At 48.7% G+C, this 27,063-nt stretch overlaps 1 protein-coding gene across 10 annotated transcripts; it reads left to right on the forward strand.

Moving 5' to 3' along the window:
* The first annotated feature begins 6,321 nt into the window (after positions 1-6,321).
* LAS1L (LAS1 like ribosome biogenesis factor) lies at positions 6,322-26,771 on the forward strand. 10 transcript variants are annotated; one of them, XM_045538795.1, is made up of 14 exons: positions 6,322-6,640; positions 7,393-7,518; positions 8,478-8,547; positions 9,332-9,413; positions 10,632-10,916; positions 11,256-11,302; positions 12,136-12,245; positions 14,383-14,468; positions 14,798-14,848; positions 15,183-15,389; positions 15,731-15,878; positions 20,998-21,554; positions 24,391-24,541; positions 26,452-26,771. In XM_045538795.1, the coding sequence occupies exons 1-14, from the start codon at positions 6,450-6,452 to the stop codon at positions 26,576-26,578; spliced, it is 2,238 nt and encodes a 745-aa protein (XP_045394751.1). In that variant the 5' UTR covers positions 6,322-6,449; the 3' UTR covers positions 26,579-26,771. The 10 variants fall into 10 exon arrangements, with proteins under 10 accessions (XP_045394751.1, XP_045394752.1, XP_045394753.1 ...); XM_045538796.1 differs by lacking the exon at positions 14,798-14,848; XM_045538797.1 differs by lacking the exon at positions 7,393-7,518.
* The last annotated feature ends 292 nt before the right edge of the window (positions 26,772-27,063 follow it).

Consider the following 27,063-nt stretch of genomic DNA (forward strand, 5'->3'; position numbering starts at 1 on the left):
CTATTGAAACAGAGTTTCTGTTCTCAAGTGGATCATCTACTTCTTTGAGGAAATTCTGCCATTTTAGGGCTTTGGAAGCCTGGAGGTTTGGGAAGGGATGTGTTAATGGAAAATAACACAAACTCTGTAAAATAATTTAAAGGGGTGTATTCTGAGCCAAGTATGAGGACCATGACTCAGAACTATGCCCAAGAAGCCTTGAGCAAGTGGTCTCACTATGGTTGTGTTATAGTTTGGTTTTACACATTTAAGGGAGACAGGAATTACACATAAAGTCATAAATCAATACATGGAAGGTGTCCATTGGTTTGGCCCCAAAAGGCAGGACATCTCGAAATGACTGGGGTGGGGTGGGGGCAATGTGGGGGGTCAAGGTTATAGGTGAGTTTAAAGATTCTTTGATTTGTAATTGGTTAAAGAAATGAAGCTTTGTCTACAGGCTTGGAATGTTTTAAGGTAAGGAAATCTGCTAATCAGAGACAAGCCACCAGACATAGACTCATGAGATCTGTTGGGAAAACTGAGGACCTACCGGTGTGGTTCAAGCTTTGTCTTGCATAGCCTTAGGCCTAGTAATGAGTTACAAAGGATATTCTTCTTGGAACATGACTAATATTGTCTGACCTCCCTTCTCAGGCCAGCAACTCAGCTTTAAGGTATTTCTGGGGTTCCCTTGGACATGAAGGGATCCATTCAATCAGCTGGGGGGATTAAGATTGTATTTTATTAATAGTTCACAGATGTAAGCCCCCCCATCCCCACAATCAGGCCTGAAATCCGAAATTCCTCAGAGGGCCCATTCCTTTGGATAAGGCACTGTCTCTCCTTTGGCCCAGCATTTTAGCTTTTCCTATTTTTTTGTTTTGTTTTGTTTTGCCTTCCTATTTATAAAAAATAGGCTTGGGGTCTTTCTCTTTATCAAAAAAAAAAAAAGTCTGAGAAATATTGCAACACCTCCTTAGTGGGAAGTGAAGTAGTATATTCAGGAATTCATTCAGCAAATAAGCATTAAAGATAATTGGGGCCCAAGACTGTATTAAGCACTGGGGTTCCTTGCTCTTGAAGCTCTTTGTAAACAGGTAAATCATAGCCCCATGGCCGGGGTTGGGGACAGATCCTAGGCTTCAGAGCTATAGAGACCTGGGAGAGAATCACATTTTCCTCCTTTCTTAATGGTACCATCTTAGACTGTCCATGCAGCTGAGCTTCAATTTTCTTGTCTGTAAACTAATGAGAACAAAAACGAAAAGACAAAGTGCATTCAGCAATTAAGGAGATGATGTTATTCAGGCTATTGCCACAGGGAGAATACTCCAAGAAAAGAAATTTAGGGCTTTATAGAGAGACAGGTAAACAAGGGAGCCATCCACAAATCTTGAGGGGGTCAGGAAGGATGGAGAGGATCTTATCTCAGGGAATTTTCCCGGGCAGCATGTTTCTTTGCAATTGGCTTTGGAACACAAAAAGGTGGGAGGATTTCTCAACTGTGGCTGCTTTCCTGGAGCCCAGGGCTCTCATGAAGTTCAATGTTGTCAAGCACTTAGCATAAAACCTGAGCTATGGTAGGCATTCAATAAGTGTTTCCCTCTTTTCCTCCAATAGAAGGATGTACAAACTGTTGTAGAGATTCAGAGAAGAGCGTGACAGATTTACTCTGCTTGGGAAAACTGGATTTGATAAAGGATCCTGAATCTTAAAGATAAAATAGTGATTTGCAGGAAAGAGGAAAAAAGGAGAGTGTTCTAGGTAGAGCTAACATGATGGATAAAGGCATAGAGGCTTAAAAGAGGTTTGCATATTCAGAGGCAAGCAGTAACTTCAATGTGGTGGTGGTGGTGGGTGACAGAAGTAACTGGACATGAAGTAGGTTTGAGTTAGATTGTAGAAACCCTTGGAAAGCCATTTAATGCCTACTGTTTCAGGAAAGGAGTCTAGGAATTTATTATTTTAACAAGATGAGGTTCTAGTTTATGAGACCCCTTCTCTTAGTGGGGAGACCAGTTAGGAAGGTAGTACAGTGATCCAGAGAAAACCAAGCCCTGAACTAGGGCAGTGGCCATGAGGATGAAAAGGAGAAAGCTAATTAAAAAGATAGTATGTAGACAGATTATGTAGTTTCTGGAGAAGGGTGTGCATAGGATGAAGGAGGAGGTGGAATAGTGGAAGATGAATATGTTAATAACAATATAGGCTAATATTTCTAAGTGCTTACAGTGGGCCATGTACTGTTCTAAGAGCTCTCCATATACCTCTTTTAATCCACCCAATAGTCCTTTGAGACTATTACATGATCACTATTAATAAGTGCTCTTATTTCCATTTTCAGATGAAGAAAATGAGGCATAGAGAAGTTAAGTAACTTGCTTAAGGTTTCAGATAGTAAGTGGTGAAACCACAATTCAAGCATAGGCTATCAGAATGCAGAGACAGAAGTTTGGATGACTGTGTGGCATGTTGCCATTTATTGGGATGGAAGGATATAAGAGGAGGGGCAGATTTGGAGGGAAAGTGTTATAGTTTTGGACAAATTGATATTGAGGTGCCTGCGGGCTCTATGTGAGTACAGCACATGATTGATTAAATGTATCTGGAGCCCCACAGAAAACTGGAGCTGGGTACTTGAAGGACATCATCATACAAGTGTGTGCTCACCAGGGGCCACAGGACTGTTCTAGGTGAATGGGATGCACAAAATGGGGGTGAGGTGAGGTTGGAGGGAAGAAAATGGTGAAACAAACAAGGGGAAGCAGTAATTTGAAGACAAATTTGATTAACTTCAGATTTCATGGGCAATGCCTTAGACTTGGAGCCTAATATTCATAAATAGTGTTTATTTAATTCAAGCTGACTGGCACAGCTAGAAGTGTCCTATAGCACCATATGCCTAGGGATTCTTGAGCATGTGCTGGGACAGATCCATAGTGCCTGTGGTAGGATGAAAAAATTGCTCCTTTAAAAGTACCCACATCCTAATCCCTGAGACCTTGAATGTTACTATATATGGTAAAAAAAAAAAAAGAAATAAAGAAAAAAAAGGGTTATTTGTAGATGTAATTAAATTAAAGATCTCGAGATGTAGAGATTATCCTGGATTATCTGGGTGGGCCCTGCTGTTAGAATCGGTTTCCCTTGGCCCCAGGAACAGAGAGGCAGAGTCACCGAGGCTGCAAAAGGCAAAGGAGTTTACTGGCTAGCTCCAGCTAGGGTTCAAGTCCCAGAGCACCAACGCAGTGGCCTCTCCACGAAGCAGGACCCCGCCCTGGGCTAAAACTAAGCTTTTATACTTTCCAGTGGGTTACATACTCTGGGCACACCATCCCCCCTCCCTCCCTCAGTTCATTTGTTCCTTCAAGACTGGCTGACCGTGTCAGCTCCTGATTGGTCAGTTCCATGGTCACGTTAACTCCTGATTGGTCGGCTCCAAGTCTTGGGATCCTCTGGTGGTCATCGGTGTCATTTTGGGGAAGGGGAGGGCCCGTGCCGGGAAACGGAAACTTAGGCCTATTCCAGGAAGCCTAGCCTGTCATGGAGTTACTTTTGCTCTTATACTGCCATCACATGTATCCTATAAAAGGAAGGCTGGGGAAGATCTTACACACACAGAGGAAAAGGTAAAACGAAGATGGAGCAGAGAGAAATTTGAAGATGTTGGCCTTGAAGATTGGAATAATGTGCTCCAAGCCAATGAATACCAGCAGCCACCAGAACTTGGAAAGACAAGAAATAGATTCTCCCCTAAAGCAGCCAGAGGAACCATGGACCTTCCAGCACCTTGATTTCAGCCTAGTAATACAGATTTCAGACTTCTGGCCTCCAGAACTATGAGAGAATAAATTTCTGTAATTTTAAACCACCAAGTTTGTAATGATTTGCTATAGCAGCCATAGGGGGAAACTAATAAAATGTTCCCTTAAAGATACTACTATTTAGCACACTTGATCCACTAATCCCTAATTCTCAGTAGGTCTCAGGCCCCACTTGCCACATGTTAAACATGACACTCTTGGCCAGGTGTGGTGGCTCACGCCTGTAATCCTAGCACTCTGGGAGGCCAAGCGGGAGGATCACTGGAGGTCAGGAGTTCGAGACCAGCCTGAGCAAGAGCAAGACCCCGTCTCTACTAAAAAATAGAAAGAAATTAACCTGACAACTAAAAATATATAGAAAAAATTAGCCGGGCATGGTGATGCATGGCTGTAGTCCCAGCTACTTGGGAGGCTGTGGCAGGAGGATTGCTTGAGCCCAAGAGTTTGAGGTTGCTGTGAGCTAGGCTAACACCAAGGCACTCTAGCCCGGGCAAGAGAGTGAGACTGTCTCAAAAAAAAAAAAAAAGAAATAAAGAAAGACATGACACTCTTGTTATGTGATTTGGCCAAGTTTTCTTGGAACACATGGAATAGGGAGAACTTTAGCTCCATGTGGCGGAAAAGGGGGAAAATACAGTTCTTTACCTGAAAAGCACTATGCAAAATGATTAGCCTACAAACCCCCAAAATGTGAGTGAATAATTGCTGCAGATCTGGCAGCTCCTCTGATTGGACTGTATCTTGAGGAATCATATGAACCATCTCTCTGACTTCTTTGCCCAAACACAGCCAAGATCGTGCAGGTAAAAGGATATCTGGTTTCTAGCAGACACCTGGCCTACTAGTTGGCATGGCTGCTCAGGACAGAGTAACTGTCAGTCAAGAACCATGAGCAGACTACATCTTAGGAGACGTTGGCTGGAGAAAGCACATACAGAGAATGGATTGAGATTTGCTGCTGTAAAGTGTAAAAGGGCCACTCTCAGAAATGCTGTTACGATGGCTAACAGTTATCTTTCTCTCAAGTGTTAGATTGGAAAATAAGTTCTGTGAGGAGGATTGGGACAGAGTCCTAAACACATTTTAGCCAACCTGTAAAATCAGAAAGGCTTCATAATATTGCTTTCCTCCCAAAACTCCAAAATACCAAGAAACTATGCAGAAGAACTAAGTATACCTTTGGGAATGTTGAAGCCAACATATCAGTGGAATATTGACAGAGTAAAATCCTACAGTTTTCATCTATGGAAGATGTGAACTAAAATAAAATCTTGAGGCTTCTCCCTTCCCCCTGACTGGCTGGCTGAATGGACCCCTCCTAGCCAAGAACACACCCTAAAACTGAATTGCTTGCCACAAGGAGGCCTGACATGCCTCATTATGCCCCCCCACCCTTCTTGTAAATATCCTTTGTAACTCATTGACGGGCCTAAGGCTATGCAAGACAAACCTGCAGGTACTTAATTTACACAACAAATATGTCCCAGCTTGTCTCTGATTAACAGACATCCTTATCTTAAAACATTCCAAGCCTTTTAGACAAAGCTTCATGTTTTACAAGTCAAAGAATATTTAACCTCACCTATAACCTGTAAGCACCCCCCCCAGAGATGGCCCACCTTTTGGAGCCAAAACCAATGTATGCCTTCCACGTATTGATTTATGACTTTACCTATAATTCCTGTCTCTCTGAAATGTATAAAACCAAACTGTAATCTAACCACAGCAAGTCCACTTGCTCAAGACTTCTTGAGTGTGGCTCTGGGTCATGCTCCTGAAATTTGGCTCAGAATAAACCCCTTTAAACTATTTTATAAAGTTTGGCTTCTTTTCCGTTGACAAAGAGAATCTAGAGTCTACAACCCTCACAGTACAGATGGGAAAACTGAGACCCAGGGAGGCGCAGAGACTTGTTCAAGGCCACACAGTTAGTGGCAAAATTAAGATAAGAGCAGAACCCAGGTGTCTATACTCTCAAGATAACTCTCATCCCAGTAATGCAGGCCTTATAATCACTGTGCAACAGGCTGATACCAATTTAGAAGGCAGGTCCCCTGGATATCTGCCAAAAAAGTAGATTTTTTTTTCAACCCAACTTTATTTATTTAGATATTAGATATTTGCCCTGTAGTCTCGCTTCATTGTCCATAATGTTTTACTTGGTGAGGTCCTGATTCATGGCAGTAAAAACATACTTAAAAATCACATTTCCAGGAAGTACACTGGCTGATTACAATCCCTCCGCTGCCTGCCAATGCGCGCAAAGTAAAATTCCTCCTGCAGGCCAGACACATTCCGTCAGGTCTCGTGCCCGTTAGCAATCAGGAAATTAGCGGAACCTTGGAGCTGACCACTTGTACCTGTCAGTGTTTATTTGCGAGAAGAACACTTCCTCCGGCGAACACGTAACCTCACATGTGGTTACGGTGGCCACTAACTCTCAAGTTCCTATTTGTCACGCTGTCGCTGGAAGGCGGGCTTGCGTAGGGGTCACGCTCTCCAATTGGCTGTTGGCGCGGTGCGGTTTGGAGTGAGGGTAGCACGTTGAGCTGAAGGCTGTGCAGAGCGCCTTGGCACGGGTCCTGGCCTTGAGCCCAGTGTCTGGTGGGAATTCCGGCTCGGGCCAGGTCTGGGTCTCCGGGAATGGATCTCATGTGGAGTGCGTGGTACGGAAAGTGGGTCAAAGTGAAAGAATCGTCGCCACTCTGGGGTCAGAGCATCGTGGTCGCCTGGCTCACTAGGGCCGAGTGGGACCAGGTGACGGTTTATCTGTTCTGTGATGACCATAAGTTGCAGCGCTACGCGCTGAACCGCATCACCGTGTGGAGAAGCAGGTAAGGCGGCAGGCTCCGCCTTCTTTCCTGAGTGCTGGTGGCGCCTCACCTCTTTGTCGAGTTTCTATAAGGCCGTATTGCCCAGGCTTTCCCTAAATTGCCTATTGTCCCTCTTCAAGTGCCTGGAGGTAAAGCCGCAGCCAAGCTCTTGCTGTCATCCCGTTTGTGGTTGGAAAATAAGGGGTTGTGCCTCAATAATTCTCTTGTTATATCTATGAGCTTTACCCCTTACCTCCGAAAAGTGACCTTCTCCCAACTTGAGTAGGGTCCCAGAGGGACCAGTGGAGCCTGATCCAGGGCTTAAGGAGTAGGTTAGCACTCTAGGTTGGATTTCCGATTTGAATTAGGGAGGGCAAGGAGGGAGTCTTGCCTGCAAAATCATGTTTTAGTTGGGCGCCTCAGTCCAGTTGGTAAGAGTGAGTTGGCGGGCAGATTAGTGAGGGATAAAGGGCTTCTCTAGCTGAATGGGTTGAGGGTTTCAGGCTGAAAGAAAGGGGACATGTCCACACAACTGTTGATTTACAGTCTGGCAGTTAGGTGTTCTGTGTTCACCCTAGCCAGCCCCTCATCCCTTGTATACTGTTGGGTCTCACGGATGTTGCCCTCTCACCTTCCACCTTCTTGTTTTGTGTCTGTTCATGCACTCTTGACTCAGTATATGATGGGAATAGCCTACAACAACCTAGGTTCTGAGGTGGAGGGTGGACCAGTGTAAGGGGCCTTTATGATGGTGCTGGACTGTGGCCCTTTAGGTTAGGCAACGAACTGCCCCTGGCAGTGGCTTCTACTGCTGACCTGATACGCTGTAAGCTCATGGATGTAACTGGTGGCTTGGGCACTGATGAACTTAGACTGCTCTATGGCATGGCATTGGTCAGGTAAGACCTGCATGGGTAAGGGTGGGGATTGTCTTGGGGGGCGGGGAGTGGGGGAGGCAAGTGATACGCAAAGCTTGGCTTCAGGTGCCACCTGAAGGAAAACCCTGCGTGTGGGTCAGCCTGTGATTATTGCTTGACTTGACAGCTTTTGGTACCCCCGTCAACACATTCTTCTTTTTCTTCCCTTTTCCTGAAAGCCTTCTCTCTTCCATTTTTCTTTCCTTGGAATATGGGAGTCGAGGGGCGTTCAGAGCAGGTGATCTCTCTATGGGTCTGATATTTTTTTCTTCCCCTTTAACTCATCACCCAGAGGAACTTTTCTGAGTTGGTCTATGTCCTTGCCTGTGATTTAATGTGGACTTTCCAACCCTACCCCCATCTATACCTAGCACCACCCTTTTCCCCTTCTCTCCCCCATGAACACTAAAAAGTTGCTGAGTTGTGAAAGTGGAGTTCAGAGTTCCTGACTTACAAAGTGACTCATAGTGGTTCTAGCTGTCTCATACACATTGGGAAAAAGGTTCCCACTGAGTTTTTTCATCCGTCAAAGTCTTTGCTCATCTCATATACTGTTCCTCTTGTCTGCTTTGAGAGCCTTCCTTGCTTTTCTTACCTTCTCCCTTGTGCTACACATTATCATCTGATGTAGTCTTTTGTAGCATTTATAGTATATTACATTTTAGTGTAATATGTTATTATGTCATGGTTATTTATCCTAGACCGAACTCTTCAATGCCAGAGCAGCATCCTATTCATCTGTATGGCTTCAGTACAGGGCAGACTCTCAGTAAGTGTTGGAGTGGATGGAACCGTCCCTGCTCTGGCTGACACCAACCATAAGAACAGGACAGGACAGTCAGTGGAAAGGTTGTGGAAATGCAAGGTGTCAGTAACTCAGCAAGGTGTTTTGAGTAAAACAGTGCCCTGGGCTGTGCCACTTATTTCTCCCCCAACCCCAGGTTTGTGAATCTTATCTCGGAGAGGAAGACAAAGTTTTCCAGGCTCCCTCTCAAGTTCCTGGCTCAGGAGGTGCGTATGATAAAGTGGACTTGCTCAATTCTCTCTTAAAGAGGGCTTACTGAATGGGGAATGGGATAATGTGGGCACATGGTCAAACTAGCTCATCCCCTCACTATCAGCCAAGTCCAGCAAGAACCGCAGAGCTTCAGCTTCCCGCTTGAAAGAAACAGCATTGCTCCATCGCTCATGACTAGTTTCTCAGAGGGCTTGGCCTGCCCAGCTTGCTGGGTATGGCCCAGTGAAACTCAGGAGCCAGAATGTACCACCAGATGAGGACAGGAAAGAGGGGGCAGTTACAGCACTTACCCTTAGGATAACAGTCTGAGGGAGGAGACAGCTCAGCCCAGTAGCATAAAAATGCCATACATTCCTGCCCTGAGTGAGTATATGAAGTGTGTAGAGGTCCCAGAGGCAGGCATGCTCTTAGTTATCCGGGGGATCTTCCTGCGGGAGGTGTGGGAGGGAGGGAAGGGTAAAGGGGACCCAGGGAGAGGGATAGGGCAGAGGGAGGCTGAGGAAGGTCATTATTAATGCTCATTCACAGGAATCTCTTTATTGGAAGAGGGCAGTTGGTGATTGGGGAAGATGGGTGCCTTTTCTGATTTTCAATACCACCTCCACAGCACAGTAAAAAGAATCCGGAGACCTGGTTTCTAATACTGGTTCTGCTACTATGACTGGAGTCAATTTCTTTATGTGGAAAATGAAGTGGGGGGATCAGGTGAATTCATCTTTGGGTCCCTTCCAACTTTAATATTTGTAATTTTATACTCATGCCCTCCCCTATAATCAGGTGAACATTCCGGATTGGATTGTCGAACTTCGCCATGAGTTGACCCACAAGAAAATGCCTCATATAAATGACTGTCGCAGAGGTGAGTCTCCAGGGGGTATACCTATCTCAGTTAAGCCCTGGGGCCGGGATTGGGGGTACCCGGGAGTGAAGGGGCACCTGGGATCAGGGCTGGGACTGGGGTAACACAAGTGAGGCTCTTACCTTGGGCACAACATTTAAGGAGGGGGGCAAAAGTTTCAGTAATCAAAATAAATAACATTATAATGTGGAAAAATCCAGGATAAAATATCAAAATTTTAAATAAAACAGGGTTATTAGGCTGGTCGTGGTGGCTCATGCCTGTAATCCTAGCACTCTGGGAGGCCGAGTTGGGAGGATCGTTTGAGCTCAGGAGTTCGAGACCAGCCTGAACAAGAGCGAGACCCTGTCTCTACTAAAAATAGAAATAAATTAGCTGCACAACTAAAAATATATAGAAAAAATTAGCCGGGCATGGTGGCGCATGCCTGTAATCCCAGCTACTTGGGAGGCCGAGGCAGAAGGATCACTTGAGCCCAGGAGTTTCAGGTTGCTGTGAGCTAGGCTGACACCAAGGCACTCTAGCCTTGGCAACAGAGTGAGGCTGTGTCTCAAAAACAAACAAACCCCCCCAAAACAGGGTTATTATTACTGGTTTCGCCTTTGCTTCAGGCTCCAACATGGCTTGGCAGGGTACTGTTCTGATTCTGTTTTGATACCTTGACTAAAGAGGTTTTTGGCCTCCCCTTAAATTTTGCTCCTGGGAGTAGTGCCTCGTTAGCCTCATTCCCCTCACCCTAGTGGGGGGAGAGGGGTGGGTTGAGAAGCATGAGCCATCAACAGTGTCATGAACCCAGGAGTTCTTCGGCCACCCACCCCATCCCAGTTAAGAATCCCTGATTTAGCCTCATCCCTCGTGATGGGGAAACTGAGATCTAGAAAAGGGAAGAGACTTGGTCAAGGCCATGTAACTAGCTAGTGGGGCTGTATCCTAGTTTTCTCACAGCCCCTTGCTATTTTTGGCATCCTGTTTCTAAGTCTAGTATTAGTTATTTCTAGGAAAGGTGCTGGTGTGCAGAAGGCAAAGAACAGGGATAACCCAGAGTGAGAGAGGCTGCTTCTGGATATTTGAGATTTGAGTCTTGGAGCCAAGCCCCTTCCCTGGGACCTTCCTGTAACGCTCACAAGCTGAAGCTGGGGGCTGAGATGTCTCGGGGCCTGCTAGCTGCTTGCCTGTGGCTGGTCCTATGGCACTGTCTTCTTCTCTCCTCTACTCTAGGGTGCTACTTTGTCCTGGATTGGCTCCAGAAGACCTACTGGTGCCGCCAACTGGAGAACAGCCTGAGAGACACCTGGGAGTTGGAGGAAGATGGGGAAGAGACAGATGAAGAGAACCAGGAGGAAGATGAGAACCTCATTGTCGATGACATCACAGAACAGAAACCAGAGCCTCAGGACAATAAGAAAGATGAAGACTCAGCTGTCAGGGATAATGGTGACAGCAAAGGCAGTGAAGACATGGATTCTTCTTACAAAAAGGCTCTGAGACATAAAGAGCTATATGGTAGGTGTCCTAGGGGGCAGACAGTGGCCCATGAGCCCGGAAGGCTCAGACTTAGAGTTAGCACTGGTTATTTCTGACTCAGCATTTCCTCTGGTGCCGTGGTGAGTCCCAGCTTAAAAAGTTTGTCACAAACTATCTTCCCTGGCTAGTTTCCATAGTGTAGTGGCTATCACATTCGATTCCATAAACCATCTTCCTTGAGCCCTGTGAAGTAGGAGGGGAAGGAATTCTAGTTCCCAATTTACAACTCAAGAAATGAGGTGAGAAGGGCTCAAGAGGAGCCCAGCAGGAGCATGGATCTGGGCTGGCAGTCATATTTGTCTTCCCTTCTGTTTCCAGAAAGAGCCCGAGAACTGCTGGTGTCATATGAAGAGGAACAGTTTAAGGTGAGAAAGTGCCCTTGACCTGGTGTGCTCTCATCTGCCCCAGCCATTTCTTCCCTCTTGCCAGCTACCTGAGAGAAGTGTTGAGAAGGAATTTGAAAGAAAAGTGGCAAAGCATGAGAGAACTTCTCAGAAAGAGAGAGGGGGGAACTAGGAAGGAGACAAGAGGAGCAGCGTCCAATTGGCTAATCCTCCACACCGATGGGAGCAGATGATGAAGTCTGTGGATAGTCTGCCCCACTGGGTGGGTGGTAGGGAACAACTGGGAATGGGTAGTTGTACGGGCCTGCAGTCCCACAGCTGACCAGCAGGGTGGGGGGGGGCGAAAGAGCTTTCCTAGATCAGGTGAGCAAAGGGGTGCTATTTTATTAAGAAGGCAGGTAGCTCAGAAACCATTTAGTTCAACCCTCCCTTTTCACAGACAAAGAAATTAAAGCCATAGATGAGTAAAGGGACAGGCCCAAGGTCACATTATACAGTTAATGATAGAACCTGGGTTTTCTGATTCTCTTTCTTCTTCTATAACCCATTGCCTCCCCTTGACCCTTGGCCTAATTCAGTCATCTAAGTACTGGGGTATCTGGTTGTTGGGAGCCACAGGAAATTCAGTGGAGGGAGGAAAGAAGGGAGGAGGAGGAGGAGGGGAACGTCTGACATTTGAGATTCAGGTTATTTTTAGTTCCAGGGCCAATAGGGGAGTTGTGGGCCTACCCCTGCATGCCCTGCCCTATCCCCTGCAGGGCAGTGCTGAGAGTCCTATGGGCAGGGAGCTTGGAGGGGTGGGGGTGGGTTGCCTGGCTGAACCAGCCTTCTGATGGGACCCTCTTTGCTGGCAGGTGCTGGAGAAATTTAGGCTTTTACCTCAGTCCATTAAGGTGTGGAATAACCCGTCCCCACGTGTAGAATGCATCCTGGCAGAGCTCAAGGGCATTACATGGGAGAACAGGTGTGTAACTAGGTAACCAAGGGCTGCCTATTCTCTAGGGTAGAGGGTAGCAGCTCCACTGAAATCTGTTTGCATATCCTAGTTTGCTGGCTTCTTCTGTACAAAATCCCAGGGGTAATCCTGATCCCTCACACAGGGACCCTACATTTGGCGTGACCCTCTGGTGGGGGTTGCATACTCTGAGTCACTAGAATGGCTAGAGGCAGGAATGCCCACTATTATCCATCCCCTGGCCAACCTTCTTCCTCTCTGTCAGGTGGGATGTGGAGCTCTTGGCAACTGGGAAAAGTTCTTGAACCTTATTGCCTAGCCCTTGTCCAAGTCTGAGGTAAAAGATACGTGGTGGGCACTGTTAGTCTTTTCTTTCGAACTTCTTTTTGGCGGGTGTCATCATTCTCTGGGTAGTCATGGTTCAGGGGACAGAGGAGGAGCCTTCTCTCAGAATGGCCATGAGCTTTCTTTTTTCTAAAAAATAGTGCTTAGTTCAATCCAAATAGTATCTGTACCCATTCTTCTTTTCTCCCTAGCTCTTGGGGGCTTTCCACCTAAATTCAGCTAGAAAGGGCTTTGGGGAACTTTCCCTTAAGAACCTGTGGAGGCACTGCTAGACCTTCCTGGCTAGGGAAAGGTTTGAAGGGATCTGGGATGGAGCAGAGAGTGTGCTTAGGTGGTATAGGTGGCAGAGCGGGCCTGGATGGGAGTCTTCAATGTAGGCTGCAATTATCCCTGGAGTCTTCTCTTCATTCCCAGGATACTAGTTCCAAAGGTGTTTTATTGGTATCTGCCCAGCCTAGGCTTCTTGGCTCCACCCTTCAGCAAAAGGGTGGATGGTGGTCTCCTTAGCAGCTGGGAAAACTATCTTTGTGCCCCTCCACAGTAGTGTCTGCCTGGTAGTGCTGAGCAGGCAGCTGGTTGGCTCCTTTAAGCATTCTTCTCCAATGTTGACCCAACATGAGATAGATGGAAGGACAGCTATTTCCTCAAGCTTGATCTGCTTCAGGGAGGGATCTGAGTATGTCAACTCTAAGTATTAGGACATCTAAGCTCTTTTCCCCTCTCCCCAGGCCTAGAGAGTGTCTGTGTCCAGTTAGTGTTGTCATAAAGGAATACCTGAGACTGTTTATAAAGAAAAAAGGTTTATTTGGCTTACAGTTCTGCAGAAGCATAACATTGGTATTTGCTTCTGGTAAGCGCCTTCCACTTCTCATGGAAGAAGGTAAAGGGGAATTGGTGTGTGTAGAGATCACATGTCACATGGCAAGAAAAAAAAGCAAGGGGTGGGGGGGCAGTGCCAGGCTCTTTTTAACAGCTAGCTCTTGGAGTGGGAGAGGAAACTAATAAAGAACTCACTCATTAAACGTTACCGCAAGGATGACACCAAGCTATTCATGAAAGATTGATCCTGTGACCCAAACATCTCCCATTAGGCCCTACCTCCAACATTGGGGATCAAATTTCAACATGAGATTTGGAGGGGACAAACATCCAAACCATAGCAGGGAGTCTCTTGGGGAGCCACCACCTCCGGAGGAATCAGCTTGCTGTTGCTGGTGTAGGTTTGAGCTAGATGGAGATAAGTGATTATTCCTATAGCCTACCCGTGCAACCCCTCTAACTTTTCCTGAGTTCTTAGAGTCCCCAGAAATAAGGCCTATGGATCATATTTGGTGCAGCAATTGAATCTCCAAGGTTTCTACTTCGAGGATCTAAAAGAACGCAGCCTGGAAGAAGGGGAGGAGGAGGGGACTGGAGAATGGTCAGAAACAAAAAGACCCAAGTAGGAACTGAAGTCTAAAAGCCCTTGACTCCATGATCCCAGACATTTAACTCCTTCTTTTGTGGACCTGGGACTTTTCCCCATCTGTGTTTTGAGGCTTGTGTAGCCGCTGTTGCCCTCATTATGGGTGTTAGATCAGCATGTACTTGGTCAATGCTTGTTCAAAACCCACTGATCCAAGCCTCAGGCCCAGCCCTTGACCCAGGAGGCCGAAGCCTGAGATCTGTCAACTGCCTTCTTACCCCCTCCTACCTGCCCACTTCCCCCCAAGAGGTATTACCTGCCTTGGGGGTAGGTGAGGGAGTAGGAGAGTGTCTTCTGCCAGCTTCAGTTTGCTAAACTAGCATCTTCTTATTCCAGGGAGGCTGTGCTCGATGCTTTTCTAGATGACGGCTTTCTCATCCCCACATTTGAGCAGCTGGAAGCTTTGCAGATAGACTATGAAGGTAGGGTCCTGGGGGATCACTGCAGTCTTAGGGTTTTATGTTTCCTGGGCGGGAGCACCAAAGGTGGGCTGGGGGTGAGGTCTGTGTCCTGCCATACCATGGCCTCTGGAAGCCCCTGAACACTCCTGTGAACAGAACATGTAACTCCACTGATTTGCAGTTGTGGGGCTGTCCTTAGGTAGTCTAGAATGGGGTGGGGAGGGTGGGTGGGGGTCTTAATGCCATTATTGTGCCATGTTAATTGTGATTTAGCCACTAGCTAGAGAGCTAGAACAACAGAACTGGAAGGGCCTTGTGAGGTCATCTAGTCCAACATCCTCATGTTACAGATTGTCAGACTGAGGTCCAGAGAGGGGAAGGTACTGATGCAAAGTCACACAGTGAGTTATTAACAAAGCTGAAGCTAGAAGCAGAGCTCTTTTTCTTTTATACTTTTTGAGTTAGTTGTTGGTTGTCAGATACTAACTGTTTCTCTCTCCCTGCTGTTCTGCTCTCCTCTTTCCTTCTGTTCTGCGGGGTGGCAACTCTGTTGGGGGTGGTGGGGCTGGCTTACACACGTGCACATACACTCTTTCTCTCTTACTCTTTCACTCTGGTGCGTGCGCTCGCTCTCTCCTTCTCTCCCTCTCTCCCTCGCCCTCTCTTCTTTTCTCCCCCCTGCTCTTGCTCTCTCTCTCCTGTTGCCCCTCCCCAACGGTATCCCTTACAAACCAGAAAACATGGACTTGGGTGACATCCTGGTGCCAAAGCCATTCTCTCAGTTCTGGCAGCCCCTGCTCAGGGGCTTGCACTCCCAGACCTTCACACAGGCCCTGCTGGAGAGGATGCTCTCTGAGCTGCCAGCCTTGGGGGACAGCGGGATCCGATCCAGCTACATCCTCAGATGGACTGTTGAACTGATCGTGGCCAACACCAAGACTGGTGAGGGAGACTAGCTCTAGCCTTAGGGCCTAAGGCAGCCCAGGGAGCAGCATCTACCACTGTCCTCAGCTCTCTGCTGAGAAGCACCAGGCAGACACCTCCCTTGTTAAAGGTTTAGGTTTGCCCAAGAGGGCCCCACAGCAGCAGTGAACAATTCTCCCTCTTCCTTTTTCTTCTCAGAGCCAACTAAACTGGGCTGGGTCAAAGTGCCCTGAATGCTTTCAGCAGTTAGGAGGTATAGGTTGCGGGGGTAGGGAAGGACAGAGCCAAACTTTTCAAGATGAAAGGCTGGGTGGGGGGCTCACTGGTTCCTTCTCCTCAGGTGCTGTCTTCTCTCTCAGGACGGAATGCTCGCGGATTTTCTGCAAACCAGTGGGAAGCAAGAAGGAGCTGGAGGCTGTTCAGCTGCTCCGCCTCCCTTGACTGGCCCCGGGTGGTGGAGTCCTGCTTGGGCTCACCTTGCTGGGCCAGCCCCCAACTCCTTCAGCTGTAAGTCTCTTGAATTCATCTGGTAAGAGGGTGAGGCCCTGCAAGCCACACAGCCCTAGAATGGCCAAGTTGGAAGGGCCTTTTCAAGGACAATCTAGCCCAGTCCCCATCCCACTGACAGATGGGAGAACTGGGTCCAGAGAGGGGAGGGTAGGATATTCTTGCTTAAGATCATACAGCTTAAGACCCTACTGAACCGAGTCTAGTGTGCGAATAGATGACACAATCCCCCTAGAGTGCTTAGCACAGTGGCCTGCACAGAGTAAGTGCACAATAAATGGTAGCTGCTGTTTATTACTGAACCCAGGTCTTCTGACTCCAAGCCCAGTGCTGTCTCCTCTATTATCTTCCCGAAGTATACCTGTGATAGTTGCTCAGCAACCTTTAGTGGCTCTTTATTGCCTTCCTGGTGAAGTCTAGGCTTCTTAGCCTGACGTTCAAAGATCTTTTTCATTCTGGCCCAACCTATCATGGTAGCCATACCTCCTGTGAGTCCCCTTTACCCAATCCACCCTGCGTTTTGTGGTCAAACTGAATATTGCACTGGTTCCTGTAAATACCTGTGGTTGTCTCCCTTTCCTTTTCTCTGTCATTTCCTGACCCTGAGCCACTTCCCTCATACTCATGGAAACCTTTAGCACCTGATTCTCTTCCTGCTTTCTGCAGCAATATCTATTTCATTTGGGTGGCCCATGCAACACTCTACAGCTCCTCAACTCCAGTGACTTTCATTCTCCACTACACGCAGCAACCCATTTCTATCTCTTAGAGCTGTTCCACCTCTGAAAGCTGACATCCCAGCATCCCACTTGGTGACCACCACCTCTTGTCCTTCTATTGCTCACCCTCACATCCCATGACATCTGCTCTTTGCCTGCATCCAGACCTCCATCCCTCCATATCCTATCCCCCTTGACCTTGCTTCTTGATCCTCTCTGTGGTTGATCACTTCAGCCATTCACCATCAGAATCCTCAGCTCTGCCCATCCTTTGGCCGTTTCTGACTTGCAAACTCCCAAGCTGGGATTGATCCTCCCCATTCTGCTTTCCCCGCTCCTCATCCCGGGTAGCTGAGCTCTGCTGGAGAAAACCACATAGCCCTGTGGATTGCTGCCACAGCAGAGGTATGATTTTTAATCTCTGGCCAGACCTCAGTTCTGCTTGTCTGAACTTTTGTTTTCTGACCAACCACTTTCTCTCCCATTCCCTGACTATTCACTTATCTATTCACTATTCACTATTCACCCTTATCACTCACCTCAAGCCCCTCCCCCTCTCCCATTTCACCCTAGCTTCCTCAAGCACATGGAGGCATCCAGCAGGGCCCCCTCGACCTGAGGTCCAGCCCTCGTGAATTGATCTGTGGCTGCACTCAACCTTCTCGCCAGTCTCAGGATGAGATGGCCTTGCCCCGCCTCAAAGCCTGCTCCTCGACCTGTGCTCTGGAGCCACCTCAGCCAGCATTGCTGGGGCCTCACCCCAGCCTCTCGCTTGCTCTGCTGGCTCTTGCTCTTCAACCTATGAACGTGCCTGAGTTTTTCTCACCTTAAAACAAAACAAAACAACAATCACAGCAACACAAGCGAAATCTCCTTTGACCCTGCATCGCTCTGTTTTGTTATTACCAGTTTATCACTCCCTCCATCCCATCAGAACATCTCAAAATAGTTTATACTCAACAGTCTCGATTTCCTCACTACCCTCTTACTCCTCAACTTCCTGCAATTTGGCATTCACCCCCAGAGTTGCTTTGACCTCCTAATTACCAAATCCAGTGGGCCCTTACCAGTCTCTGTGTCGGCTACGTTGATGCTGTTTACCACTCCCTCCTTGAAATGCCTGTGCTTATTACTAGTTTCTATAAAGTGCTGAGGCCCAAATATCTTTATCTAGCCCAGGCCTTTCCCCTAAGATTCAGCCTCCTATACTCAACTGCATGTTGGACATTTCCCCTTCAGTGGCCCACAGGTGCTTCACTGTGACCAAAAGAGAATTGATCATCTTATTCCCCACTTTAACTCCAAAGTAATCTTCCTCCTTTGTTGCTTATCTCACTTGATGGCGGCACCATCTACCCTGTCCTGTTAACTCTCAGATACTTCCCAAATCTTAGGTTTTGTGTTGCTGTGTCTACTTCCCCTAGTGTCTCCTTCCCTCTATCAGACTAAGTTTTTCAAGGGCTCTGCATTTGCTGCCTGTGCCCAGCACACCACACAAGTCCAGGACCCAAATAGGCCTCAGTAAACACAGAACTGAACTCTGCTCTGCTGTCTTATTGCCAGCATTGCTGTCCTTGGTAGGAGTGCCTGGGGAATGAATGAAGTGGGAGTCTGGATGACAAGACCCTCTTAGTCCCTGATCCCCCATCGAGTCCGGAGGTCTTTCTTGAACCCTGATCACAACTGGGGCACAGAGGGATTTATATGATAAAAAATGTGTCCTTTGTAGACAAAGTCAGTCAAGGCAAGACCTCCAGGAGATGGAACTGAACCAAAGAGTCATATCACCAGATGTGTGTGCTCTAGGCTAGAAATGACATGGATGGGTGGGAAACTGGGAGGAGAACCAAAAGGGCCTGAAGGAGTCAGAAAGAGCAACAGAGAGGCATTTGAATGATTCAAGCAGGAGAAAGAATAAAGGAAGTTTCAAAGTCCAGAAGGAACATGGCATATCTATGTAACGGCAGGGTGGGAGGGAGTGAAAAGAGCAGCATGGAGGGGTTGGATAGGTGGCCTTCAAGGTACTTTCCAATCCTAAGTGCTTGCAGAGTGGAAGCTGCTGGTCTCGGAGAAGTCTGGACCACAGAGATCTCCCAACCCAAGCATACCAGAGGGATGCGACACATGCCAGCAGTAACAGCGACTCACTTGGGTACGATTCCTTGTGCACAGATCCTGCCTTTCCCAGATAATCAGTGAATATAGTCCTAATCACCCCATTACACACAGTGGGGAACAGAGGATTTGCCCAGGTATTGTGCTGCAAGTCAGAACTGGGACCAGGATCCTAATAGCCTGTCCTTAGTCCCATTCTCTTCTATAATGCTCCACTAGATTGTACTATTGCAGAAAGCATCTGTCATAGACACACATGGAACTTGGCTTTTGTTTTCCCCAGAGAAAGAATAAAAATATCATTGGCAATTGTCAGGCATGGTGCTGTGTTTGTTTTTTTTTTTTTTGTAGAGCTTATTTCATTTAATTTGACACAGCAATCTTGGGAGGTAGAGGTATTATACCCTTATTTGACAGTTAAGACATTGAGGCTCTGAGGAGTGACTTGACTTAACCTAAAAGTCACACAATTTGTTAATGGTGGAACAGGGATCTGGGCCCAGGTTGTGTGAGTCCAAAGTCCACTTTAGTTCCATCACCCTGAGCTGTGACCAGGCATACGTAAAGAATGGGATGTGTTTTAAGATTTGTATCACCCCTACTACACCATAGTGGTCAGACTAGACAGCTCGAGATATATTAATCACACTAAAGGGCCACCGTGAGAGGGCAGAGTTTCTCTCTGGCTTTTCCTCTGATAAAGCTGGAAACTTTTAAAGAGCTTTCCCCCAGACAGCTAGTATGTTTAATTCAAGCCGGTGTTCTCTTGGAATATGAACTTAGCTCTGCAGAGAGAGTCTCCCACTGGAGCCACTAGCCTCCAGCCCTAATCCGACTGACTAGTGACCAGTCTGCGTGTGCCCAGAGAGAAAGCAGCCCACTGAGCCGACGGCCCCTTGGGAACTGCCTGCAATTCCAACTCGATACATCTAGAAGGAAACTCTCCATCCCTCCACCCTACCCGTGTGTCCCACAGAGACTGGGTGCCTGTTTGGTGCCAGGTTCTACGTGAGGCTCTGTGAGAGGCGATCACCCTTTTCCTCCCCTTGAGCTCTCCTTCCCAGCATCTCTGTATCTGTTGGTGGTTTGGCTGTTAGCACTGTCTTTTGTGTGCATGGTGTCATCATCTTTAACTCTCTGCCTGACCTTGCCATGGGTCACCAAGCCCTGCTCTCTGTATGTCCTTCACAGATTCTCTCCCTCCATCTCCACTGCCCGTGTCCTAGTGAGCCCTCCCCGACTCTGCCCTGGACCATGGAAACAAGCTCCTCCCTGGTCTCCCTGCCTCCAGGCCCCCCTGTCCAGGCCACCCTCCACATGGCCAGTCTCCACATGGCTGTCACCATGGTGATCTTCACCTGTGCTCAGAGTCGGCAGGTGACTCCCCTCATCCCCCAACGCACTCACACACACACACACACACACACACACACACACACACACACACACACACACACTCTCTCACTCACCCGCCTTCCTAGCTTTCTCTTCCTCCCACGGCTCCTCAGCACTGGCCATGTCTTCCAGCTGGGTTACTGTCACCGCACACAGGAGCACCCGGTGCTCGCTCTTGTCTGTGGGCCTTCTGGGCCCCACCTGCATGAAGCCCCCCTTGGTATCTCCTGCCCTCCTCGTGCTCTCTGCCTCCCCTAACCGCGCAGTACCCGCAGTAGGTCTGCAGTGCTCATCTGGCCTCCCTCCCATATCCTGCTTCGTCTTGTCAACTGCAGCTTTTTTTTTCTTTTTTTCCATTCCAGGCTGGGCTGTAGCTACTGCCGTATAGGGATCACACTTTGTGCTCCACGCAGAAGGAGCCCAGCACACTTCCAGGCATATCCTTGGAGCTCAGGACAGATTACTCAGCTAGGCCAGAGGAGAGAGGGATCTGCCATTCTCATTTCCAGCCCTGCACGTTTGTTGGCTGGTTTGTGTATTTACATAGCATCTTGGTGCAGACTAATAGCTATCATTTATTGCATGCCCACTATGTGCCAGGCACTGTGCCAGGCATCCTATGTGAGCTTTCTTATTTACTCCAACAACCCTATACGTTAGGTACCATTATTGTCCTCATTTTACTGAGAATGGAAGTGAGGCACAGAGATGAACCACAGAGCTTGTTCAGGGTCCATGGTTCTGTTGCTTCTATGTTCTGTCTGCTCTACTGCACTGCCTTTCAGAGGCAGGTCTGGAAGCTCAGATACCAAGTTCAAATCCTAGAGTGTTGGGGTGTGAAGTGACTTGAGATTTTGAATCTTTCCTATCCCATCCCTCCCTTTGCTCAGCATCTTCAAAGCCATGGGGCAGGTCCTGCCAGACGGGGAGCAGGAGAAGCTGCTGCGCATCTGTTCCATTTATACCCAGAATGGAGAAAACAGTTTGGTGCAGGAGGGCTCCGAGGCCTCTGCCATTGGGAAGTGTCCGTATACGCTGGACAGCCTGTATTGGAGCCTCAAACCAGCTAGCTCCAGCCTCAGGTCTGAAGCAAAGGCCCAGCAGCAGCAGGAGGAGCAGGGCAGCATTCTTGATGTCAAGGAAGAGGAGAAGGAAGAGAAAGAGGTCTTTCAAGACCAGGTGGAAGAGGAAGAAGAGGAGGAAGAAGAATATGATGACCAGGAGGAAGAGGAAGGATATGAAGAGGATGACGAAGATGATGATGAAGATGATGATGAGGATGATGAGGATGATGATGAAGATGACGATGAAGATGATGATGAAGAGGAAGACAGAATGGAGGTGGGGCCTTTCTCTACAGGGCAGGAGTCCCCCACTGCTGAGATTGCCAGGCTCCTGGCTCAGAAAAGAGAAGCTCTGCAGGGTTCTGCATGGCAGGTTAGCTCAGGTAAGAAGGCTGCTATCCACTTTGTCCCCACACCAATTTCTTCCCTCTCTGGCTGGTTTTTGAGGTTTCCCTCACCCTAGGAAAGAGACAGAAAGTAGCAGGAGGTGTTACCAGTGTGAGGCAAGCTTGGGAGGCAGCCTGGTATGTGGATGATAGCTGGCTTCCCTTCCCCTTAGGATGGAGTATATGAGCACACCAGGGGCCATTGTCAGCCTTCTGGCTGCTTTATGTAGAGAACACATTCTGGGGCGATGGCGTGGGAGTGGGCACTGGGCCGTAACACAGGCAGGAGAAAGCAAGAGGAATGGGGTATAATATGTATATGGTTCTGCACGTGTTTTTATGTGCATCGAGACACCGACTGCTTTCTATGTATTTGTACATGTGTGTGTACACATGGAGGCTGGCTGGTGGTGAAACAGGATTTTGCTATATTGGACAGGGCATGAAGTCAGAGAAGTGAAATCAGAAGAGAGACTAAGCAGTACTGTGGTTTTCAGGTGAACACACAAGTTAGTGAGACCAAAGCCAAGACGGGGGTGCAGGGAGGGTTGGTGATAGAAATCTTCTCCTTTGAGGGTCGTCTTTGGAGTATTCTTGTTTAGGTTAAGTAGCAAGAAGCTCAAAGCAGGGAGACCCAGAAGGAATGACAGAACAGGCTGGTGTGTGTGCATGGGCACATGTGTACACGTACACAGGTACATACATGTACACACTAGAGGCAGGGGCCCAGCCTCTGTTGGAGCCTGAGGGAGGGAGGGAGAACAGCTGGGCCTGGGTATAGTGTAGGGAAGGCAGTGGCAGGCAGCAAGAGGGGAGGCAGTGAATTCGTTTAAGAGGAAAGGTGTGGCCTTTGCCCTTGTGTGGATGGGTGCGGGATGGCTGGGGTGTAAAGGCCCTAGTGTCAGTGGTGGGGGGATGCATTTATGTCTGTGTGTATGAGTGTTTGTGTGTCTGTACTTGCTGGACAAACCATGGCATGGTGACAGAAATCTCTTAGGCCAAGGAGGTCTATGTTTGGGGGGTCTCTCTAAATATTGAAAGGGAGGGATATTGACATAGGCAGGGGTGTGTGTGTATGTGGAAGAGAGAAAAGAAGGGGCAGTGAAAGGAGAAGTCATGGTAAAGTGAGCTGTCATGCAGCTATGTGACCATGCATGCACAGTCATGTGTTTTTGGAAGAGGAGGCAGGGCCACCGAGACCCATGAGGGCCAAGAGGTATCTGTATGAGGGAGAGAAGTGGCAGCAGTGAGAGATGGGGGTCTATGGAGGGACATGGGAACTGGCAGCGAGACAGCCATCCAGAGGTGGCCTGTGTGTCTGTGCTGTCACTGATGGGATATGCACAAAAGTGACATAGACAGGGTTAGGCATGTTAATAGTGGGATGGATGGTCAGGTCAGTGACAGAGAGCCCATATAGGAAGTGGCCTCTGTGCATGAAGTTGTGTCTGTATCATGGGGTGATGCAAGGCATTAAGACAGCAACAGCTTCCTGTAAGAGAGCCAGTGGAGAGGGATGGGTGGGCATAGCCCTTCCTGAGGGGCTTCTCCCCGGGTTACGTAAAAAGCTGGTTGGGGATTGATACTTCACAGAATGCCAGGGCCATTACAACAGGGAGAATTCTTTGAGTACCAGGGAGATGTAGGAGGCCAGGAACAAAATCTGCATGGAGCTCACTAGTGAGGGCTTCATCTGAAAACACTTAATGCATTTGTGTAAGGATGAGGAGGGGGATTTAATATGCTGTGTGGAGGGTGTCTAAGTGATAAGACAGAGGGGGTGGCAGGGCCTGGCATGGCCCATCCTAAAGTAGAGTATCTGCATGTGTGTGTGTGTGAGGGGTGAGGGGTATGAATGTGGAAAGGCTAGGGCATTCTCTTTCCCTCTCCCCTTTGCCGGTGCTCCTCCTGTGTGTGTGTACATAATGTGTGGGGGAGCAGGGACCTGAAGATTCATGGTTTATGTGCCAGTGAATGAGGCAGGGGGTGAAACTGGGGACATTCAGTAAGTCACAGTTTGGTATGTGTGCTTCCATGTACATACTTGGTTGGCCATGGGGGGTGGCATGTACAGTGAGACAGCCCTTCCAGAGGGGTGTTCTCTTTTTTCCATCTGGGGGCAAGAAGTCCTTGCAGCAGGGAGGGGAGCAAACTACCTCTGAGAGAGAGTCTACCCTGAGGTGGGCGTGGGTGTATGTGTGCCTCTCTGCAGGCATGGCTACTAAGAAAGGATGTGGCATTCAAACAGGTGGGGTGTGTGTGTGCATGTAGATGTGTAGGAAATCTAGGTTGTTCAGATGCTCTGAAATATCCATGGGTTTGGGGCAGGGAGGGGTGCTGTGGGAATTCTGGGACCTCCAGGCCCTCTAGCGGGGAGAGAGAGAGAGAGAGAGAGAGTGTATGTGGTGTGTGTGTGTATGTGTGTCTACACAGGCAGGGAAATAGGGGTGAGGGTGAGAGGCTGAGGCAGTGATACGGCCCCATCTGAAGATGTTGTCTGTGTGGGAACATGCCTGGGGAAGTGGGAGAAGAGCAAAGAGGAACAAAATTGCGTCTGATTTTTTTGTGTGTGTGTGTTTTTGTATGTGTGTAAACATATCGATGGGGAAAAGGGCCATAAAGAATGTGTGGTAGAGTGTGCAACGTGTCGTGGGGCACTTAGGTGGAGAGGAGCTCATAAAGTGATGCAAAAAGGAGTGAAGGTGGAGAAACCCAGAGATCCCGCCCATGCCGAGCAGGTTGAGTGGGGTGGGTGGTTGGACAGGGCGGGTGTGCCTGTGCACTAGAGAACCAGCTCATCAGCCCACTGTTGCCACCTCCCTTTGCTCCACAGAAGATGTGCGATGGGACACATTCCCCCTAGGCCGAATGCCAGGTCAGACCGAAGACCCAGCAGAGCTCATGCTGGAGAATTATGACACCATGTATCTTTTGGACCAGCCTGTGCTAGAGCAGCGGCTGGAACCACCAATGTGCAAGACTGGGTAAGTGACCGTGGCAGCAGGATCTCTCATTCCCTTTCTCTGCTGCCTGCGAGAGGGAGAGAAGGAAACAATGTGGGGTGGGTGGGGGAGGTAGCTGTCCTAGTCACGGCCTAAATGAGTGAAGTATAAGCTCCAGTCCCTGGCTGGGCCCTTGCCAGGACTCCCTGTCCCTAGTGTGAGGAGCCAGTGAAGTAGCTGTGCAAAGCTGGTTTGGCACCCCTCAGATTGTATTCAGTTCATGTGTGTGAGTAGGTGGGTGGATGGTGGGTGCATACATGGGTGTGCATTTTGGGAAGGGAAGGGTCCATAGCATTCAATGGATTCTCTAAAGGGTCCACTGCTCCTAAAAGGTCAAGAACTGATACCCTAATCCAGCTTTCTCATGTTCTTGAAAAGAAAACTGAGGCCCAGAAAAGGGAAGGGATTTGTCCAAAAGTGCACAGAGTAATCAGTAGGCTTCCCCACACTGTCCAGGCATCTTGGTAGCAAGGCCTGCACAGGGCTCCATGCTCTCCCTCGAAATTCACCTCTGGATCACAGGTGTGGGAGCCCTTGGGTCAACAGGGAGCCAGAAACCAAGCAGCCCTTGCCGAGGGGCTATGCTGGTAACACAAAGGAGCCCATCCAGAGGGCCTATACATTCCGGAATGCTGGGCCATTGTGACCAGGAGAATCCTGTGAGTACCGGAGAGAGACCCCTGTGGGCCCCTGAAATCGAGAGTTTATCCCTGTACTGCCTGCCCACTCCCTGGGAGATGAGCATTCTGGGAGAGGGCTATAGAACCCAGGGGCCCCAGAAGCAGGCCATGCCCAAGGCAACACCATGGACTCTGAGAACAGAGGGCAGCAGACCTCTTTGGAGAAGAGAGGAGGCAGCTGAGGAAGCCAGGTGGTATGTAGATGGGAGTGAGGTTCACATGTCTGAGACAGAGGCCCCCTCTCCCCTCAGTCCCAACCAGTCCGGTCCTGGGTAAGGCTGGCTCTGTGAGCAACAGGGTATCAAGGGTGCAGCGTGGGTGGGTGGAGCTGTTCAATCAAGCAGTAAGCTGATCCGGCCCAGCTCCCCACACCCCATGTAGCAGGGAGGCTTCCTTTGCTGGGGAGGGCATGCCCACCCCTGTTCCTATCTCAGCTCCACCCCTGACTTGGCTCTGTGGCCTTGGGCAAGTCCTTTCTCATCTCTGGGCTTCAGTTTCCTTGTATGTAGGGTTGTGAGTTATGGGAGGGGTTGAGACTAGATCATCTCTAAGGGTTTTTTCAGCTCCCTGAAGGGAAGGATGATGGCTTTGCTCTCAGTTATCACCCTTATCCAGCTGCAAGGACCTTTGACCTGCAAGGAAGCAGGGGAAGCAATAGTATTTTGAGCAGGGCCAGGAAAGGGAGGGCAGAGCTACCCTCTCTAGAAGCAGTCTTGCAATTGTGGAATGGGAACTGGGCCTAGCCCTACAGCTCGAGCCAGGCCTTGGTCCACTTATAGCCATCTATTGGGTGTGCAAGGGATTCAGCCCAGAGTCTTCTGGGCTCCCAAGCTCTAGTGCCTGGAAAGGAGGCCCTGTTAAAGAAGCCACTTTCAGTGTCTTCTTGGGGGTGGGATGGTATAGGGTCCCCTCCCCTACCTCAACCCAAATAGCTCTGCTTCAGTATAGTTTATGTAGTGGGACTCTGCATGCATAAAGCTTCACTTGAAAAGTTCCATTCCTTCCCTCTTCCATCCATTCCTCAACTGAGAAGAAGTCAGAGCCATCCCTGGGGCTCATCTGAAGTTGTCTCTCAGATTTCCTCCATTGTCTACTTTATAAAGCAAGGCAGGACGGTGGGCCTTTCCCACAGATACACACATCAAGCACCCTTGGCCTCACTAGACCCTAAAGCTGCCTCCTTCCCTGACTGACCTCCCACTCTCTCTTCAGCACCCTGGGCCTGACCTGTGGTGTTGGCAGTGGCAACTGCAGCAACAGCAGCAGCAGCAACTTTGAAGGCCTTCTCTGGAGCCAGGGGCAGCTGCATGGGCTCAAAACTGGCCTGCAGCTCTTCTGATGCCAGCCCTGGTGCAAGTGTTCATCCAGCCCTGCCAGGGCAATAGCCCATGCCCCAGTGTACCTGATGCTCCCTGAGACAACCTGAGAGACAACCCGGATCAGCCACATCAACGCAGCTTTCCACCACAGTGGAATTTTGAATGTCTTTTGGGTTTGTTTTGTTTTGAAAAACAATAAACAGGTAATTGTCATTTTGGTGTTTGTGAGATGAAGGAGATGGGTGCTGGGACAGACCAATGAGTTTCCCCTTTACTGTGGGAGCTCCAGAGAAGGTGGGATCATAACAGGGTTTTGAGCAGGAGCTAGGTCCTGAGGCCCCATGGGCCCACTGGCCCTGATTGCTTCCACAACCAGGCTCTACCCATACCTTCTGCCTGACTCCTCAAACCATTTCTGCTGTAGTATGGTGCCAGCTCACTTGGAGGTATCAGGCCCCAGAGGAGAAGCACAGTTGGCCACTGAGCCCAGCCAGTAGCCAGGTAG

The sequence above is a fragment of the Lemur catta genome, chromosome X, assembly GCF_020740605.2.
Source record: "Lemur catta isolate mLemCat1 chromosome X, mLemCat1.pri, whole genome shotgun sequence".
NCBI classification, from domain to species: Eukaryota; Metazoa; Chordata; class Mammalia; order Primates; family Lemuridae; genus Lemur; species Lemur catta.

What these genes read in the sequence shown, in the direction of transcription:
- LAS1L (XM_045538795.1), top strand. Translation starts at nt 6,450, where the DNA reads ATGGATCTCATGTGGAGTGCGTGGTACGGAAAGTGGGTCAAAGTGAAA. An exon ending in GAGACATAAAGAGCTATATG is followed by an intron (nt 10,917 to 11,255) that starts GTAGGTGTCCTA and finishes TTCTGTTTCCAG; the next exon opens with AAAGAGCCCGAGAACTGCTG. An exon ending in GGCATTACATGGGAGAACAG is followed by an intron (nt 12,246 to 14,382) that starts GTGTGTAACTAG and finishes TTCTTATTCCAG; the next exon opens with GGAGGCTGTGCTCGATGCTT.